Here is a 20952-nt window from a genome sequence, read left to right as displayed (position 1 = left end):
AAGCTATGAAAGGAAGCTGTGAGCAAGAGGGTGAGGAGTGGTTTCTTTGCGTGGAGGGTGGTTGAACCATGGAATGCATTGCCTGATAGAGTTGTGAGAGCAAGAACAGTCGATGAGTTCAAGGAGTGGTATGATAGACTTTGTGTTTCCTAGGAAGGACCTCCCATGATGAGTCTCTTGACTCCATGGAGGCCTGAATAATAATAATTTCATACTAATTATGTAGAATTTAATGAAATTTGGTATTTCTGATCTCTGTTAAATTTTGTTGAATCATTTCAGTTTTGGTTTCACCCAGTCACTATTTGGAGTTGGAAAATTGGGCAAAATACAATTACATAAACTGAAAACAGATCAACATTTAATAAATGCACTACAGCTTTTAACACACTTGTCAAAATTTTACAATACCACTTGATAGAATTCTTTGAATAATATAAATTTGTAACATCATGATAGTGGAAAAAACCAATAAATTCAACTAGCCACCACAAATAAAAATTTACAGGATTTAGGTAAGGTTTACTGAAAAGTTGATGTAATTGGTCCACCTCGGCTAATTCCTCTTTTTGTAACCTTTTTTCATAGCTGAGGTTTGGTGGATCTCCATAATGCACAAACCACATTTCTCCTTTATGCCAAGGGAATGTCATCAAGCATGTCATGGAAAATATTTTCTACCAGGCTTTGGAAGAAGTTCACGGTTAAATGTACAAAGGTCCAGTAAGCCTGTATGGCAAAACATATAGCATATTCATTTGCTTCCAAAGATACCTGCCTAAATGTTTATGGCAAATTGTTACTATATCTTGACTGAATTAATGCATATTGAATTTGATTGGTTCACTTGTGATTGCTCGAGTAATTAAAAATATCATCTTGAATGAACCTCCTCATCTGTGTAAAGCACATGAGAAAAATCATTGGTCTCCAACATGTTGTAAAACCATCAGAAAGTATCAGTTGACAACAAAGATGATAGTGATGTTTGTTTAGTAAAAGTGCTTGAATCCATGAAGGAAAAAGAGAGAGAGAAAAACAATCTTTATAAACTCAGAGCTATACATACTTGTCTTGGTCAAGCTTTTATAAACATTCATGTCCAAAGGTAGATTCGAACACAACCTGTTGGTTGGAGAGTAGGTATGTTATCAACTTTACCCATGTGCAAATTATATGGATAAAGCTGATTTTCATGGAAGATTATCTAAAGAGGAGTGTCTCTGACTGCTTTGGAAACACCCCTCTTTCAGTGTCTGCAATCCTCCACGTCTAGTAGCTTGCAGTGAATGCCACAAGCTTCTGGTATCTTCTTGGTCCTTTGGCCTCTCCTTTATTTTGTGGTGCAGGAACTGTGCTATGCTCACAAAGATGAGTGAACATTTGAGAGCATGGAATTCAACAACCAGCAGAAACCTCTTGATAAATCCAACATACATTATGTGCATTTCTGTTGTTGGTGCATTCTTAATAAATGTACATATCAACCAATTCAGTAAACTTGAATTCATCCTTCATTGCAGACTACTTGCATATGACTTAGAAACAAATAGCAGCCATCACTTTCTGAGGACAAACCCATTAACAGACTAAATAGATCTCCAGGTACATCTTGTATATTATTCTGGTTGTTTACAATCATGTCCATGTGATTCATTGAGTTGCATCTGTTTGTTTTTGTATATTGTTGGTATTTCTTCTGTATCTTTGAAATCTCTGTCCATGGCTATGGGATCTTTTGATAAGTTTTTTGGCATACAGTACATCTTTAAAGTTTATGACAAGAGTTTAGAATCACCCTGTATATTGCATTACAGTAATTTTCAGTTTTTTGGCTCAAATTGGCTGATAAAAGTTCTCTCTCTATGATTGGACCATTTTTCTTTCTTTTCTTTTTACTTTTTGCTGTAATTGCACTGTTTTTGGCAAAACAATTCAAAATAGTAATAATTTTTTTCTGGATTTATTAAATTGAATGAAATTTAGTAGGATACTTACTATTAAAATTAGCCAGTTGTTTTATTTTTCCTATTAAAACTGGATTATTTTAGTGGAAAATTAAGAAATACACAAAATTATATCCAAAGTGCATATACCAAAAAGGCTCTAGGTTTAGTTTTATGAAATATTTACATGTAAACACAAGGTAAAGGTAATAATTTATTATAAGGCCATATATTTCAGTCTGAAAATTGCAGACCATCTTCAGTGACAAAAAAACAGTTGATACAAAGTAGAATGCAAACAATTTATCTACCTTGTATCAATTATGTTTTGTCACTGAAGATGATCTGCAATTTTCAGACTGAAATATATGGCCTTGTAATAAATTACAGTAAGCTCTCTCGTAACTGGCACCCAATTAACTGACAATACTTTAACAACGGCACTTTCAAAAGTCTAACTGAAATTTAAGCCTATGTGATAATAAAAATATGCAATGGGCTTGCATTCTGGCAACATTGTCGTATATACAACCGAGTCGCGTGGGGCACACGACTCCTGAACGTATGCTTTACACGATACTTCCATCGGCTCATTGGCTAAGAGAGATCAATTGGGTTGTTTTGTATATTGCGCATCCAGAACTCGTGCCAACAAACTGGAATTCGTATATGTATGCTCCTAGTCCACGTGGTGTCGCTATGGCTACTCCTGTGAAACATAAGAGAAATGTTCTCACTCTCAAGCTAAAACTTGAATTGCTGGAGAAAATGAGAGAAGTGTCAGCAGAATGAAATTAATGGAGGAATATAAAGTTGGAAGTTCAACTTTGTACAATATAAAGAAACAAGGTGGTCAATTCCAGAGATTCATTATGCAAACAGAATCTACAAAAGCTGCAGAAAATCAGAAAACTGTACACCAATCCTGGTGTGAAGAATTAGATCGTGAAGAATTATACGAGTGGCCCTGAAAAGATCAAACGGAGCTTGCATTTCTGACCAATGCTGCAAGAAAAAGTGAAGGAATTGCACGGGAAAATGAAGATGTGAGGCCAGTGTGGATTTTCTGTTGGGTGGCTTAACTGATTCAAAGAAACACATGGAATCCGTAAGTTAGATGTGTCTGGTGAACAGAGGAGTGCTGATGAAGTGTCTGCAAGCTAGTTTATTGAGCAGTTTCAGAAAATTGTGGATGAAAATAATATGACTGCAGAACAAATATACAATGCCAATGAGACTGGATTGTTATGGTAGTGTCTTCCCACGTTGCCTATCCATTATCAGGCAGAAAAGAACGCATGGATGAATTGTGACATATTCAAAGAATGGTTTCATAGTGTATTCATGCCTAGTGTGAAGGAGCATTTAAGGGAAAAGGGGTTTACCACCAGACAGAAAAGCAATTCTTTTGTTGGACAGTCCACACCCACTCCCCAGCTGAAAACTTAAATGTGGTAAACATTTATGTATTATGTTTCTGCCACCCAGCCTAACAAGCCTTATCCAACCAAGGAGTCATCGAAAATATAAAGATGAACTACCGCTCCCTTTTTTTGCTTTGATGTGTGAACTTTGAAGGTAGCATCCAAGATTTTCAGAAACAGTTCACATTGAAAAATGCTATATTTACTTTGTCTCTTGCCTGGAAGAATGTAAAGAACATTACTTTATCGCTGTTGGCATAAATTGTGGCCATTGATCATGTTTGAAAATGACGAATCAAGTGATGAGGTTTTAGTAGTTTTAAAACATGTCCCCTGTCCGACATCTTGGATTTAGTAACACGTTCGGAGAAGGTTAGTGTTAGTGAAGAGGATGTGCAGGCTTGGATGGATGTAGACAATTCCGTTCCTGTCAATCTCTCTCTCTCTTGATGATGACGAAATAATCGAACATGTACTGGGAAAGGAGAAAGATGATGAAGGGGAGGATGAAGTTGAGAATGATAGCATGCAGACCAAGAAAGTTACATGGAAGGAAGCTGACGAAGGATTGCAGACTTTCATGAGATTTGCCGAGCAATGTTTGGCTATGTCAGCACATGATGTTATGAAACTTCATTGTATACAGAGTGGATTTTTAAAGCTCTGCTGACAATCTTGTAAGCAGACAGACATTCGAAGTTATGTTATGTTGTCACACTAAGAAATTCACAACAACTTTCATGTGATAATACGTACTGTAATTTTTAAATGCTGTTTAAATTTGATTTTGTGAAATATAAAATTATGTCATCATCATGTCATCTTCCTTATACCCTCTTTTACTTTGCGGTGTCGAGGGTCCATTGATCATCGGACCTCACTCCATTTACAGGATAAGGTGGTCAGCCTTATGCCCCGGTGTATTGTATGGCCTGTAGTGTTGAGTTCTCAAGGCCAGTTTGCCTGCTTTGCAGGATGAAAAACCCCAGAATAAACTGGGAAAAAACCCTGCTGTCCATGCCCAAGACTGGCTAACTTGGCTATGGCTGAGGAAGATCCTTCAGCTCCTCACGTCACCGACGGGCATCGAACCTAGGACACTCCTTCCCCAGGCATATGGTTGCGAAGCACATATGTGTATGTGTTTTAAATTTTAAAAAATCCACATGATTTTTGATGTTATTTAATTATGGATGGCAGATTGAAAAACACAACCAACAAACTTTGCATGCTACAATTTCTACAGATGGCATTGCAAAACATGAACAGGTAAGTTCACAAAATATATATTCAATTATCTGGCAAAATCTCGCATACGGAATTGGTGAAGTCCCATTGTTGCCAGTTAAGAAAGATTCTATGTATTACCTTTATCTTGTGTTTATGCGTAAATAATTCATACAACTATTGCACAAGTTTCTCTAAAAAAAAGAATCTAGGTTTAGTTGTTTTGTGATAATGGAGGATATCATTATACAAGAAATTTAATACAACCTTTCCTTTTTCTGTAAACATTTTTTTCCCTTCCTTCTCCCTCTTGTGTTCAATAAAAGACTTCATATCCTTGCTGACTCCACTCCTACTGAGCTCTGACTTTTTTGTTATCTCTCCACATGCCATAAATTGAAAATTTTCTGCTTTGTCTCTACTCTAAAATCTCTTTACTGACTTACATGTTTCTGTTCATTTCCTCTCTGCCCTGGGACCTCATAATGAAATTCCACAGTTGATATTATCTTATATCAGAAGTGATAACACATCTGAACCTCCACTGTCTCTATATTCTTGCAGAACCCAGGACCATATCGTTATTATTTTTTTATTATTATTATTAGACACCTCCAGGGAGGTGTCTAACTCTGTCTCCGCCACCCAATCCACCAACTGACTGCAGCTACACCAACGCCATCTACCGCTGCCCACTACCACTAGCATTTTCAAGGACAATCACAAACATCCATGCCCATGGCAGGATTCGAACCTGCAGCCTTTTGGCTGGAAAGCGGATACGCTAACCACTCAGCCAGCCAGGCTGTCCCTGAGAAATTAGTCCTGATGGTCTTATCAAATCATTGCAGAGGAGGAGGAGGAGGATAACTTCCCTGTTCTGAGAAATCATTGTTCTCTTGAAAATCTCAGTTATCTATACATTGTGAGGATTTTCAGTTCATCTACTATCACTCCTACTGTCATCTTGTTTCATCAAGTGATGAAATAATGAAATCATCTTGCATTTGCTGCAAATTTTTATCAGTTAATAATACTTGATCCTGTAAGATCAGTTTAAAATTCACTTGGTAATATTGAATTGATGCTTGTTATTATTTGCAGATAGTGCCATCATTCCTTTTTTGCTCTTCTTAACTTAGCATCATTGGCAAATAATGATACTAATTAAATTTTTTTCATTTTCTTTGACTTTCCCCCCTTCCATGTGCTATTTGCTGATACCTCTTTGTCAACTTTATCCTATCCATTGCAACAGTCTGTTTACATCCTTGCCTGCTTCAGTTTATATAACAACATTCCATTGGTATTATGTTGAGTATCTTTGCAAAGTTCAGTAATACAATTAAACATAATAAAGGCAGTCATTGAATATAATTGAATAGTTCATTAACTTATGTTCTTTATTTAATGTGAATCATTCACCAAGTTTTATATCATCCCAAGTGTAAACTCCAACTAAAGCTGTAATGATTATAATCAAATAAGAGGAATAATGAGGACATTCCTCCTGTGGAGATTAAAACTGAAGTAAATTATTTATTGTTTATTACCTTATCTATGAATTGAAAGCTCCTGTTCTTGATTATTTGTGTTATAACTAGATGAGAGAGATCATGCTTAGAAAAATATTAGGTTTACATAAGATATCAAGAGTCGGACAGATCTGATCTAGCTTACCTCCCTGTTTCCTTCAGACGCTGAATCCATTGAAAAAAAAGCTCAGTCTCACATAAAAGACGATTCTGTCAGAAAGATTATGTAGCTGTGATTTATCAGCTAGATGTAAATAATGACTGCCTCAAGCTGTCCAAGTATTTAAAAAGACAGTCTTATTAAAATTAAAGATGCCAAGAAATTATATTCTTGGTTTAATCCTTTATTCAAGTGTAAGCAAACAAAATTTGCATGCGAAGTATCTTCATGGCTGGGCTACTTGTATGTAGAGACTAATGACTTAACATCAATTGTCTTAGTATACCATAATGAAAGGCACATCCTTTTGGGTGTGCATAATGTTTTGCATTATGGGGGGAGGGCTACTACTCAGACTGGTTTTAGCCTTTATCGTCTCATCAGTGAGAGCTAGACCCAGAAGGGATACCAAGGCTAACTGTTCTGGCAAGATGGATTGATTTGACCCATGGTTCTTTATCCTCTGTCGGATTGCAATGAAGTTTTTGAATTAAGTAATATTATTGAGCACTCGGCTAACCCATTATGGCCTATTGACTACCAGTGATGTTTTCTCCCTTTTTTAAAAAGAAAACTACTTTTTCAATATGTTTTTTTGGGATGCTTGTCCTGAGATATTTATTTTAGTCTACTGCTAGGTAGTAAACCGTAACGGGCTAGGAATATTATTGAGTCAAAGGCTCAATAATATTTTTGGGCTTCTGGCAGTGGATATTAAAAAAAAACCTTACCTGTTCAGTGTGGTTTTGGAATGTTTGTGTTTTTCAGGATCATGCTCACTGTAGTCTACTGCTTAGCGGGTTAGGGTGGATAGCAGCTATACCAATGATTCAGTAATGAGTATAGCTTCCCTATTGCCATATTTTCTTTTGAGCAGACATGTTTGATATCAGTTGTAAAGCAAAGCTCTTTATCTAGTTGTACTCCTAAGTATTTGACTACTGGTTGCCATGGAATGGGGGCACCAAACTCAATGACTCTGTCCTCTAAGAACACTCGTCTTCTTGTGAATGGCACTGCAATGCACTTGTTTGAATTAACATAAATTTGCTATTTTTTTGAACCATTGTTCTAGTGCTGAGACTAGAACAATGGTTGCAAAGAGCAAAACCATTATTTCAGTGTCATAAAGAAACGTGTTATTAAACATAATATCATTATGCCATACTCCTGAATACATCAAGTCTTTAAATTGAATTACTGTTCTAACAAGTTTGATAGGAAAATTATTAATAAAAAGATGAAAAATGTATTAAAATAGGCATGAAAGTGGAAATATTAAAATAGCAACATGGAAAACTATCAGCTGCATAAGAATATAGAACTTATAGAACAAGTTAAATATGGAAATAGAGAATAGAATAAGCCAAGCTGGTATGATGGTGAATGAAACTTCTGAGAAAAATTAGGAAATAAACTCAACTCTGTTAGCATTCAAAAATGTATGGGCCAAGCATGTCTAAGGTGGTATGATCACTTCAGCGGAATAGAAACAGGAAAGGGTGAAATGGATGTTAAATGGCAGTAAAAAAAGATCCAGAGGCAAACCAAGATCTAGGTGGATTGATGCAGATACTATTGTCCTCAATGTGAGATTTATATAGGAATATATAAATCTCATATACAATCTTATATTTTGTAACACACACACACACACACACACACATATATATATATGTGTGTGTTACAAAATATAAGATCTGACAGTGTGGGAGTTCTGAGAAATAACTGATTAATTTTTAGGAACATTGTTGATACAAAGATAGTAATAATGTAAACTTATTCACGTAATACTTATAGGATCCTGTGTCCCCCAAGGGCACATAGCAGGAATTTCATGATGATGTTAAATGTCTATTCTGATTTTGATTTAGATAAGAAGATAATAGTTTCATTTTGAATTTGCATTTACAGATTTCAAAATCATCCTGTGCTCCTGTGCCTCAATTATTTGAAGGGGGGGGGGATCACAACACCAGTAATAATTTTCTTTAAAGTGACTCCCACCCACAAAATATTGTAGACCTACATGCTCATTTAATAAAGCATTGGGTTATAGGTTACTTAATCTGGGAATGATGCTTTAGAGACCTCAACTTGAAAAAGCAATATAAGGCCTCCAATAAGTGGTAGTTGTCTCTTACTGGGCAACAAACATTATCTGCCATCTAAAGGTGCTCACATACGATGCTACTCTGTAATTCAGACCCACAGCCTATTCATTAGAGAACAGAGATATTATTCACTCTACCAACCAAATTAGTAAATAAGTTTGTATTGGCCAGAGAACATCAGAATGAATTGACTGTCCATAATCTTTTAGCTATATATATATATAATGTATGTATATATGAACTCTCATATTTATCTAAATGTTCATCTAAATCAACCACTACTTTGAATGGTAGTAGATAATGTAATTGTTTCATTATTATTATTTATTTATTTTATTTTTTTGAGATTTTTGTATTTTAATGATAGGCATACTTTTGTTTCAGTGATAAATACACAAGGTTTTGTCAATGGAAAAACTTAGAATTAAATATCCAAGTAAGTTGAAATATATTTTTCTATACTTTTATATTTATTTATTTGCTCTAATTAGAGATTTATGAAATCAACAACATTCTTAAATTGTTGAATTGCCAATTCCATAAACCTAATGAATGACAACATTAAAGCCAATGGTATGTTATTGTTATTATTACATGAAACTCCTGTGATCATTCCCAGGACTTAATATTTGAAGTCGCTTTTTACTTATAATTCACCATCTGCACAATATCTGCCTACTGTATGCTGTAGATAGATGTATGTCTGTTTTGTGGAATGAAAAAAACTCAAGTCTCCAGAAAGGTAAACATTTAACCATGGCTTCAGTTGAAAAGTTCTTATAAAAATTTTTCTCATTCTAGACAGGATTATAACATAAGACCCTTTGTTACCAAGTGAGCTACGGACTGTATATATATATCCAATTCTTTCATCAACTTGTTCCAAATTTCTGTTGTAATTCTTCATGTTTCCATTTTATGGTTCTTTTTGCTAGTTCATTTTCAGTTTTTCTAATTATCTGCTCTTGTTTGTATGTTCCTTATTTTCATTTATCATTTCCTGTATTTTCAGTGCCCTCTATTATTTCCCCTCACCTTCTTTCAGAAACTTTCATACTGTGTAAGCAAACAAACTTTTTTTTTTTCATCTGATTGAACTGTCCACTCGGTCTCCAAAAAGTTAGATAGGACTAAAAATGACCTCGCCTACTCCTGGTATATACGGGAATAAAAAGGCGTTAGCTGATTTTTTTGATCTAATAAACAAATATTTATTAAATAAAAAACAGCATGTTTCCTCACTAATTAGATTTATGGCACCACATCTACAAATTACAGAGTTTTACAAATATAACAAGATTTGCTGCAAAAAAAAATAAGACGTTACAGACTTGTAGACTCAAAACAGTTCAACATTGAAGCATTATCTCTGCAGCATGTTTTGTTTCCTTAGTGGCAATAGATAGTAAATCAAGTGGTTGGTCTTCACCGACGATGTATTAACATTTTCATGTAGTATTCTGTCGTCATTCCTATTTTGCTGGACTGAAGTGTGTTGTGAAAGTATGCAGTTTATGGATTCCTTGAAATGGCTTATTTCAAATTAGGCATAGTTGGCAGTTGACTAATCCATGGCGTGGTATTTTCAGGCTTTTTTTTTTATGTGACTCCCACTCATGAAGCCTATAGTACCATGAGTTGGCCAGATGATTTTTTATTTTTATTCATTTTATAATTGTTTTGTAATTTTATTGATTTTTTTTTTTACATAGTCTGGAAACCCTGCTCTAGAGACCAAGCATAGAACTTTTCTTTCACACTACTTCAGGCTAATAAGCTGAGCAGTGTTCTTACACCTGGCGATGAAATTAATCTCCCACATGCTATCAGTCTAGATATTTCATGTCTCTTGTGCTTGACATCATTGCAGTGTTCTACTTCTCAAATCTTAAAATGCCAGCCTATTTTAGTTCCCTAATCAGATCCAATAACATACTAAAACCAAGCTGCTCAACTAGCTATATAGTGGCACTGAGAAATAGTCAACAGTATGTATAAAAATATGTTCTAAGAGCAAGAATTCAATGGAAGGCCTGAACATTTTATTAACTTTTTTTTCCCTTTAATATGATTTTTACGCTTTCCAACCCTTTCTGTATGTCATCTGTTTCAGGACATTTAGATTTTTCCTTAATAGCAAATATAATGGTCAGATTATATCTACAAGTTGAGAAGAAATTGATAAAGTGGTATCATTGTTATTATTTTATTACATATCTCCATGGAGTCTTGAGGACTCACTGTGCGAAGCCATTCTATATACCCTACACAACACATTATGATTAATATCTACATTATACTAATTACTGTCACTACATAGTATTTTTTTGTGTAATTAATACAAAATATATATTTTGTGGCCAAATTGCTTGTTTTCTGGCTTATTGGGGGCCTCAAATAGCTTATATTTGCTCTTTAGAATAGGATTTCTGTAAAAAAATATAAAATATATATAAAATTAATAAACAAAATTGAAAAAAAAAAAGTCCTTAGCCTACTCATATTTTGCCAAGCCACTGGGTGGCCTGTGTTATTATTATTATTATTATTATTATTATTATTAAACAAGACCCCATGAAGTCAAAGACTTATCTAGGAGGTCCTTTTATCTCACACACATCTCATCATACCGTGTCTTAAACACGTTCAAACTCTTTGCAGACACCACACTCCCAGGCAAGGCATTCCAATCACTCACAAATCTGCACAAAAAAAACCTGCCTCTCACTCCCCTACTCACACCCTCCTTATACAGTTTCCAGGGATGACCTCTGGTTCTCTCCTGATCTCCCACTATTCTCTGTAGAACTTCTCCACCATTGATCCTATAACAACCCCTTACCAACTTGTAGGTCTCTATCATATCTTCCCTCTTCCTTCTCTCCACTAGACTCTGCAAATTACATCTTTTCAATCTTTCCTCATACTCGACATTCCAGAGGCCAGAAACTACCTTAGTCAGTCGCCTTTGGACCCTTTCCAACATCTCTTCATCCTTCTGAAAACCAGGTGACCAAATCTGGGCACAATACTCCATGTGTGGCCTAATCAAAGCCTTATACAATGGAACAAGAATCTCCCTACTTCTACACGTCAGTGTCCTCCGCATCATTCCCAGAAGTCTTTGTGTTGTCTTCACAATTTCGGCAATGTGTCCCCTAAATTTTAGATCCTTATCCACTATCACCCCCAGATCTCTTATTTCCTCTACTTCCAACAATACATTCTCACCAAGCATAAATTCTGCATTCCATCTTTGTTTTCCAAATTTTAAAACCTTACATTTTGCAACATTGAACTCACATCCCCATTTGCTTGCCCAATCACTCAATTTATTCAAGTCTTCCTGCAAAGCCACGACATCTTCACTACTCTTTATGGTTCGTCCCAACTTTGCATCATCTTTGCAAACAACTGAATATCTCCATCCAAATCTTCGCCAATATCATTAATATACAAGTTAAATAGTAATGGCCCTAAAACAGACCCCTGAGGCACTCCACTAGTGACTTTCCTTTTCCTGGATATCGCACCCCCATACACAACTTGTTGATACTTATCAGATAGCCAGTCTCCAATCCAATGCACTAATCTAATATCCAACCCCATCTGCTCTAGTTTGACTGTCAACTTATCATGAGGTACTCTATCAAAAGCTTTTGCGAAATCCAAGTATATTACTGTGTATCCTTCTCCTCTGTCCAAGGAAGCAGTCACTTTATTGTAATAAGTAAGTAGATTACTAAAACATGACCTCCCTTTAGCAAATCCATGCTGTCCATCAAAGATTATACCATTGTTGTCAACCCAACTCTGGATCCTAGTTCTCACAAGCTTCTCCAACAACCGTGCCACTTCATCCTTTATGAAGTGGCACAATCTTGCCCTCCTTCCACTCCTTAGGAACTTGACCAAGTGCAAGACTCGTATTAAAAAAATATGTCAAGGCAGGTGTCAACTCTCTGGCACATTCCTTCAGAATACGCGGTGATATATTATCAAGTCCCACAGCTTTATTTACATCTAGTTTACTTAACTCCCCAAACACCTCTTGCTCACTTACAGTCAGTCTCTCCTCCCCATCATCAACTGCTCTTAATCTCTCCATGAAGTCACATTCACAAGATTGAAAGATCTTTATGAACTGCTCATTAAGTATCTCCACCACACATTCTGCAACAGCTGTCTTTATACCATTTCCTCCAATCAATGTCAATTTATGTTGTCTTTTTTTTTTCAATGTCTTCTACTCTTACATGTTCAAACAAGAAACAGAATTGCCATATATTGATCATAATTGTTTTAAGAGAAAGTTTAAAGAACTCTCAGAAATGCTACGGATCACCATGCAATATAATAAAAATCAAGGCGTAATCCTACACCAAGTTTGGTCTACTTTCATCAAAACATTTGGGATATGACACATGTCATGCTACAGAATGTGACAGGCAGCAACTAGCATTGTTCCAATGCATACAGTGTAATTAATAGATTGTCTTTTTTTTTTCTTTTTTTTTCTTTTCTGGTCACTTGTTTGTATGTACTAATTATGAAGTTCTAATCGCATCTGCTATGTGTAATGATTTTTTTTTCAGTCTTTTATATAAGTTTTGGTATCAATGGTGATGTAAGTCTTATGAAACTTGTTGCGTTATATTGTTTATTTTATTAAACCTGTTATATGTTTAGAAACATGTGCTGTCAGTACCAAAAATTAACTGAAGAACTGCTAAACCATAGAATGTATCACCATATTGTTGAAATATTCTGATTCAGTTGTAGGAAGTTTTTTCACTTGATTATAAAGTATATTATACTTTACAAGAAATTATATTCTTTATTATATAAATCAAGTGGATATTAAATCCAGCATTATTTCAAAGTCAAATGTAGAAACTATGAAAGTTTTGTAAAAAAGTTGGCCAGAGAGCTTACGGGAATACACTCACCGGCATTTATGAGTTGCTTTAGTGCGGACCATATAGAAGACATGATCGCTTGCCCAAGCGGTCATAAATTCACCCTAAATTGGTTCATTTTGATAAGGTTTCACTGGCTTGACAGCTGTTTCGAACTCCTCAGAAACCTTAAGAGATCAAAAACTCTCGTTCAATACTAAGGAACTTGAAGTGTTGGAGAGGTGTATTTTTCATAAGTGAACTCTTGGTCGGTGCATAAAGTATTTACTAAAATAAAGAGCCAAAAGGCTTCACTTCAGCAGTGCAAAATTATATAAATCAAGTGGATATTAAATCCAGCATTATTCCAAAGCCGAATATAGAAACTATGAAAGTTTCATAAAAAAAAAAAATTGACCAAAAGTTGCTGGATTTAATATCCACTTGATTTTGCACTGCCGAAGTGAAGCCTTTTGGCTCTTTATTTTAGTAAATACTTTACGAACTGACTGAGAGTTCACTTACGAAAAATACACCTCTCCGACACTTCGAGTTTCTTAGTATTGAACGAGAGTTTTTGCTCTCTTAAGGTTTTTGCTGATCTGTGAGGAGAACCAACCAGTTCAAAACAGCTGTCAGGCCAGTGAAACCTTATTAAAATGGACCAATAAAAGGTGAATATATGGACACTTGGGCAAGTGATAATGTCTTCTGTATGGTTTGCACTAAGGCATCTCATAAATGCTGGCAAGTGTATATCAGTAAGCTCTCTGGTGGAAGCAATGTTAAAAAAAAAAAATTTTTATAGCATAATGTTGGATTAGGTGAATTAGCTTGTATTTTAGGTGTATATACTCAGATGATATCGATAAGAAGATCAAATGAGAGTTATTAATTTAAAAGTAATTAACCTTATTTATTCAAAAATTCAAACCAGGAGCTCTTCTCTTTTCTTCAAAATCCTGTATGTCATTTTTTTATGCAATATTTTTATTTGTTTATTTTTTATTTTAGTTCCCTCTTTGTTTCAGAGAAATCAAAAATCGATTGTAATTATGAATTTTTGCTTTCTTTGAAAGACCATATGTTTATAGATAATTATATTTCCATTCAAAGAATTTTGCTTTTGTTAAATTTTTCTTCTCTTCAAGGATTAGGCATTTTCCTGTTCCGGCTTCATTGGTCTTTCCATCTTGCAGCTGTTCTTTCTCTCTCCCTTTGGTCTATATCTATCCACCTCTTTTGGTAGCCAATATCTTTCCATCCTAAGTAGATGTTCTATCCATTTCATTTCTCTCTATATTCCTTGATCTTTTCATTTACGTCATTGTAAATATCTAGTTCTTTTCTGATCTCTTCATTTCTTATATGCTCCAAATTTGGCCATCCTTTAGTTAAGGGTCAAAGCTGTATAACTGAGAGGAGACCTCCACATAGCCTTTAAAGGAATGCAGAGAACCGACCAGGGCTTCTGACCTAATGTCCAATCCTCACCTTCTCGTGGTGCACCCTGTTGGGTATCTACCTGGATACTGAACGAACGAGGATGGGCTGACAGTTTGGGATGTAGCCTACCAAATTGCATTCTTATTGGCTTAAACCAAACTACAAAATGATGGTACAACATGACAAAATTTCATGCCGGCTGGGGCATCCCCAGGTTAAACAAGGCCCCCGTTTTCTCCGGGGAACCAGGGCAAATGGCAAAAAGTCAGCTACTGGAACAAACCCTAAAACACATCCCAACTGAATATCACCAGAGTTGAAGATCGAAACTATCAACATAAGAAGCCTGATTGGCAAAGAAATGGAGCTAGCTGTGGAATTAGATAAGTACCAGGTAGACATAATACGGGTGACCGAAACAAAAAAGACAATATCTGGTGAGATCTTTCTGAGCAATAAATACAAAATGTTATATTCAGGCAATGACAATCAAGGAAAAGAAGGAGTAACCATAGTATTCAACACAAAATACGAGGCTAATCTTCTTGAATGGCAGTCAGTCTCAAGTAGAGTAATGTGGGCAAATATGAGAATGGGGAACTGGACAATGAGACTTATTTGTGCCTATGGTCCCACAGAAGGTTCTGCTGAGGTAGAAGTGGAGGAATTTTTTGAGGCTTTAGAAAAAGCAACTGACACGATGAAAAAGGAAAAGTTGGTCCTTGTTGGGGATCTAAATAGCAGAGTAGGAAATGATTGTGAGACATACAAAAATATTTTGGGAAAATTTGGAGAAAAGAGCAAAGCTAATAATAATAATGGCAAATATCTGTTGGATTTCTGCTCAGGACATTGACTGGTTATTACTAACACCATGTTCCAACATAAAAATGTGCACAAATTCACATGGAGAGAAGAGGCAAGGAATAAGAAAAGTCTCATTGACTATGTTATTGTTGATAGTGATGTTTTCTCCCTGCTGCAGGACACCAGAGTGTACAGAGGATTTGAAATTGGAAGTAATCACTATTTAGTCTTGAAGCAGGATAAAATTGAATTTCATATTGAAAAGAATAACATGTAAGAAAGTTTTAAAGCGAATGAAAGTTGAGCAGCTCTTAGATGTGAACTGTAGACTAATATACACAACGATTATTGAAGAAAAAATGAGTTTGAGAACAGGAATCAAACCTTGGAGAGTCATTGGCAAACACTGAAGAAAACATTGATTGATTCTGCCAGGGAGGCATGTGGTGAGGTTGTCTGCAAGGATAAAAAAATCAGAACTCCCTGGTGGACACAGGAAGTTAAAGAGGCAGTGAAGGAAAAGAAGAAAGCTTATCAAAAGTTCCTGTCAAATAAGTCAGCTTGTGCTTTTAGAGAATACAGAAACAAATGCAAGAATGCAAAACACTGTGTAAAACTAGCTAAACAAAAGTCATGGGAGGACTTTGGCAAGAATATAGAAAATAAATATCAAGAAGGTGGCAAAATATTCTAGACGTTGTTGAAGAAGCTTAGGAATGGAGGAAAGAGTGCTGTAAAAGGAGTTAAAGATGATAAAGGTGACATGAAAACAGGAGAAAAAGATATCCTTGAAGTATGGAGTAATTACTTTGAAAAACTGCTAAATGAAACAAGCAGTGATGACAGCACAGTGGTAAAAAACACTGACCAGGCATGCAGTCAGGAATACATATCCATATTTGAAGTAGAAAAAGCCATCTAAGGCTTGAAATGTGGAAAGGCAGCAGGAGTAGATGATATTCGACCAGAAATGCTGAATTATGGTGGTATAAGAGTCTTACAGGCTGCACTGCATAGTTCAGAAAGCCTGGACAGAGGGACGAATTCCCGATGATTGGAGTAGAGCTCTCATAGTACCCATATATAAAAAGGGAAATAAAACTGAATATGAGAATTACAGAGGTATTTCCCTACTGAGTGTTCCTGGCAAGATCTATGCAAGTATACTTGAGAAACGGTTGAGAAGAATTGTGGAAGAAAAGCTTGGTGACGAACAAGCTGGATTCAGGCCAAACAGAGGCTCTGAGGATCAGATCTTCACTTTACGACAAATAGTCGAGAAAGCATGGGAATATAACAAAGATCTGTATTTAAGTTTTGTCGATTTGGAAAAGGCATATGATAAGGTGCCAAGAGAGAAGCTGTTCAATGCGTTGCAGTTATATGGTGTCAAGGGGGCATTATATCAAGCAATACTTAGTCTTTATTTGAATTGTAAGTCAGCAGTTAGAATTGAAGGAAGTACAGGAAGATGGTTTAATGTTAAATCTGGTGTGAGACAAGGATGTACATTATCCCCTCTGTTATTCATTATCTATATGGATCACATTATGAAGGAAAGTGGTATTAAACATGATATCAAAATTGGAGATGTTAATGTCAGCTCTTTGCTTTATGCGGATGATGTTATACTTCTAAATAAATCCACTACAAGTCTACAAGATTCTCTGACTAAATTGAATAGCTGTTGTAATAGATATGGTATGAAGGTCAGCAATGAAAAGACAAAGACAATGAAAATAGGCAGAATCATTGAAAATGTCAACTGTGTTGTGAATGGAGAACCTGTGGAACAAGTGAAACATTTCAGCTACTTAGGCACGATTTTTACTGAAGATGGTAAATTAAATATAGAAATAGACAACAGAATCTGCAAAGCTGGTATGGTAGGAAGTCAACTGAATAAATTCATATGGAATAAGAGAGAAATTAGTCAGAACACTAAATTAGCTGTATACAAGGCAGTGTTCAAACCAGTTTTACCTTATGGATCTGAGAGCTGGGTCAGAGGTAAAACACTTGACCAAAGACTAGAGACTGCTGATATGAGAGTCCTGAGAAAGGTTATAGGAGTGAACAGATGGCATCAATGGCAATATCATATTAAAAACAAGGATGTCAGGAAAGAACTTGACATTGTCAACATCCAGGAATGCGTTAGCAGAGCTAATCTCAGGTGGTATGGTCACTTAAACAGAATGGGCGAAGAAAGATCAGCAAAACAAGTGTTCTCTGCCAGGTTGGCAGCAAAACGACCCAGAGGAAGACCAAGATATAGGTGGATTGATACGGTACAAAGTGCCTTAGACGATAGAAATATAAGATCTGATAATGTTGGAGTCCTGACAAGTAACAAACTGATTTGGAGGAAAATTGTAGATAGGAAGTTAGTAATGATATGTAATTTTTTTCATGTAGTACTATCATATCCTGTATACCCCTTGAGGGTACATGGCAGGAATTTGATGATGATGATGATGATTAGTTGCTCTTAAAAATTTCAACTCTGTAGCGTAATTTACTTTCATCTTTCTTTTTTAACAGTCCATGTTTTCTGAATCATATAATAGAGTAAGAGTGGCCATTATTTTATAAAAATTTGGTTGAATTTCTCATCTTGCTTTTTTATTCATTATTCCACAGATTTTCTGAGATTTCTTTATTTTCATCTGTATCTTTATCTTTTAGATATGTTATTATGCAGCTTGAATAATTAAATTGTGTCATCTGTTCAATTATTTCATTTTCTATAACTATTTTTGATTTAACATGATCTTGACCTTTAAATACCATGACTTTTGTTTTCTTTTGTGAAATTTTTAAATTGTATTGTTGGCTTATTTTGTTTAATACATAAACTGATTTTTGAAGGTCTTCTTCATTGTATTGATGACATTTTTTCTGGTTAACTGGATACCATGTTTTATTGTTGTTTTCCATATTTTAATAATGTGATCAAATATATATATATTGAATTGAGTTGGAGATAAGCTACACCCTTGTCTGACACTCTGATTTATTTCAATCTCTTCTGTTAATTTATTACTTAACTGTAACTCTATTTTTGTATCTTTATATAAACTTTGTATTGCTTGTACAAATGTAATGGATATCCTTGGTTTTTCATTATATTCCATAGTTTTTCTCTGTGTATTTTATCAAAAGCTTTCTCATAATCTATAAAGGCCAGAGTCTCTAAATTAAATTCTCGTATTTTTTCAAATATTTGGTTTAACATATAAATATTGTCTGTATGTGATCTTCCATGTGTGAAACGATTTTGTTGTTCTGAGAGTAGATTGTTTGCAATATTTCTAAATCTTTAATTCAGGATTTTACTGTAAATTTCATAACCTGTATTTAATAAATTTATTCCTCTGTAATTTCCGCAATCATCTCTGTCTCCTTTCTTAAATACTGTATAGCCTTAGCTTTTAACCAGTCTGATGGAACCTCACATTTCTTTCGACAGTTATTTATTAATTTTAAGAATCTGTTATGTAAATATTCCCTGCCATGTTTCCAAAGCTCTATTTATGCCATCTAATCCAGTTGATTTTCTGTGTTTTGATGCCTTTATTGCTTCTGTTCTTTTAATTTTATTGTTTCTATATCAGTACTGATTTCTTCATTATTATTTTCTGTTATTAAATTTGAGTCATACCATAAATTCTTATAATGTTCTATCCATTGTTTCTCTTGTATTATGTTTATTTGTACTGTATCTCTTTCTTTGTTGTTTAATTTCCTTAATTATTTGTAGGCTGTGTCTTGTCTTCCATGTATGTCTTCTTCTATTTATTAATAAACCTGTCCCAAGAATTTTGGTGAGCTTTTTGCACTATTATTTCTTTTTGTTTTTACATATTTCTTCTGTTTCCTTTGTATGTTTTTGAAGGAGTGATTTGCATGCCCCCCTTCCCCTGTTTTATTGCATTTTCTATATCCGTGTTCCAGATTTTTAATGTTTTCTTTTTAATATTTTATTTTTCTTTCCAAGTATTTCAGAGACTGCTTTATGGATTATCTTATTAGTTTTCCATTCTTCTTCTATATCTTCACTTATTTGGGCTTCTTTTAGGTAATCTGTTAATCGTGATTGATATAGCATTCTAATGCTTTCTTCTTGTATTATTATTATCATTGTCATCATCATCATCATCTGAGACCTCCAGGAAGTCAAGCACCATCGAGAGAGGCTATAAATTACCCAAGCTAGCTGTCATCCCTTCCCTTAAATTCATTTCACACTAGATGCACTCACTACCCCTAAAGGCAAACTATTCCACTAATCACTGCTCTCTGGGAGAAAAACCTAACTCTTACTCCTTTCTTGACTTGGAACAAACTTAACTTCCATGGATGCCCCAGTATTCTCTTCCCACCTTCCATATAATGAAAAATTTCATCAGATGATATCCTATAATACCCATTCAAAAGTTTATAGACCTCTATCATATCACCCCTCTTTCTCCTGTTAACCATAGTCCACAATCCACATACTCACAATCTGTCCACATAATCTAAATCCCATAATCCAGATATAATCTTTACACTCTTTCCACAGCTTCTTTATCTCCTTGGAACCTGGGAGACCAAATTTGCACACAATAATTCAGGTATGGTCTTATCAAAGCCTTATAAAGAGACAGAATGACTTCCTTATCCTTACATGTCAAGGTTCGTTTCAACATCACAATTATCCTCTGAGTTGTATTTTGCAACTTTTGCTATGTGACCTTTGAACTAAAAATTCCTATCCACCAATACACCAAGATCCCTTGCCTTATCAGTTTCTTGTAGCATAACCTGCTAATATGACATGCCACTGGAACGCTAATCATGCCAAAGTGCATAACTTTACACACTGACAATAAACCAAATAGGCATTTTTATTTGCCCAAATTTCAACCTATTCAAACATTTTGTAAGTGCTGAATATCAGTAGCATCCCTGATTGTCCTGCCTATCTTTGCATCATCAGTTGCACATCTAATGTTAGACTCTGCCTGATGTCATTAATGTATAGATTGAACAATAATGGCCCAAGGACTGAACTTTGAGGCACACCACTGGTCACCTTAAATCTGGCAGATTCACACTCACTGTATACCACTTTTTGATATCTGTCTGTCAACCATCCCCTGATCCAAATCAAGAGTTTATATTCCAATCCCATATTCTCCAGTTTATGCAACAGCCTTTTGTGTGGTATCCTATCAAATCCCTTAGAACAATCCAACATTATCATAGTGTATTCTTTCCCTTTATCCAACTCAGCCATAACATTATTATAAAATATGAGCAAATTGCTAAAACATGACCTTCCTTTAGTAAACCCATGCTGCTTCTTGCAGAGTATAGCATATTTGTCTATTCATTTCTCTATGCGAGT

General features: G+C 35.1%; 1 protein-coding gene across 1 annotated transcript in view; it reads left to right on the top strand.

Moving 5' to 3' along the window:
• Gprk1 (G protein-coupled receptor kinase 1) overlaps positions 1-20952 on the top strand; it is a 598843-nt gene that overhangs the window by 264372 nt on the left and 313519 nt on the right. The window contains exon 7 of the mRNA XM_090400057.1: positions 8791-8842. Coding sequence (XP_090256183.1) covers positions 8791-8842 — 52 coding nt within the window. The remainder of the gene's footprint in view (positions 1-8790; positions 8843-20952) is intronic.

Source organism: Typopeltis vanoorti, chromosome 11, assembly GCF_054136105.1.
Source record: "Typopeltis vanoorti isolate ZY-2024b chromosome 11, IOZ_Tvanoo_1.0, whole genome shotgun sequence".
NCBI lineage: Eukaryota > Metazoa > Arthropoda > Arachnida > Uropygi > Thelyphonidae > Typopeltis > Typopeltis vanoorti.
This window is presented reverse-complemented; position numbering and strand designations above follow the sequence as displayed.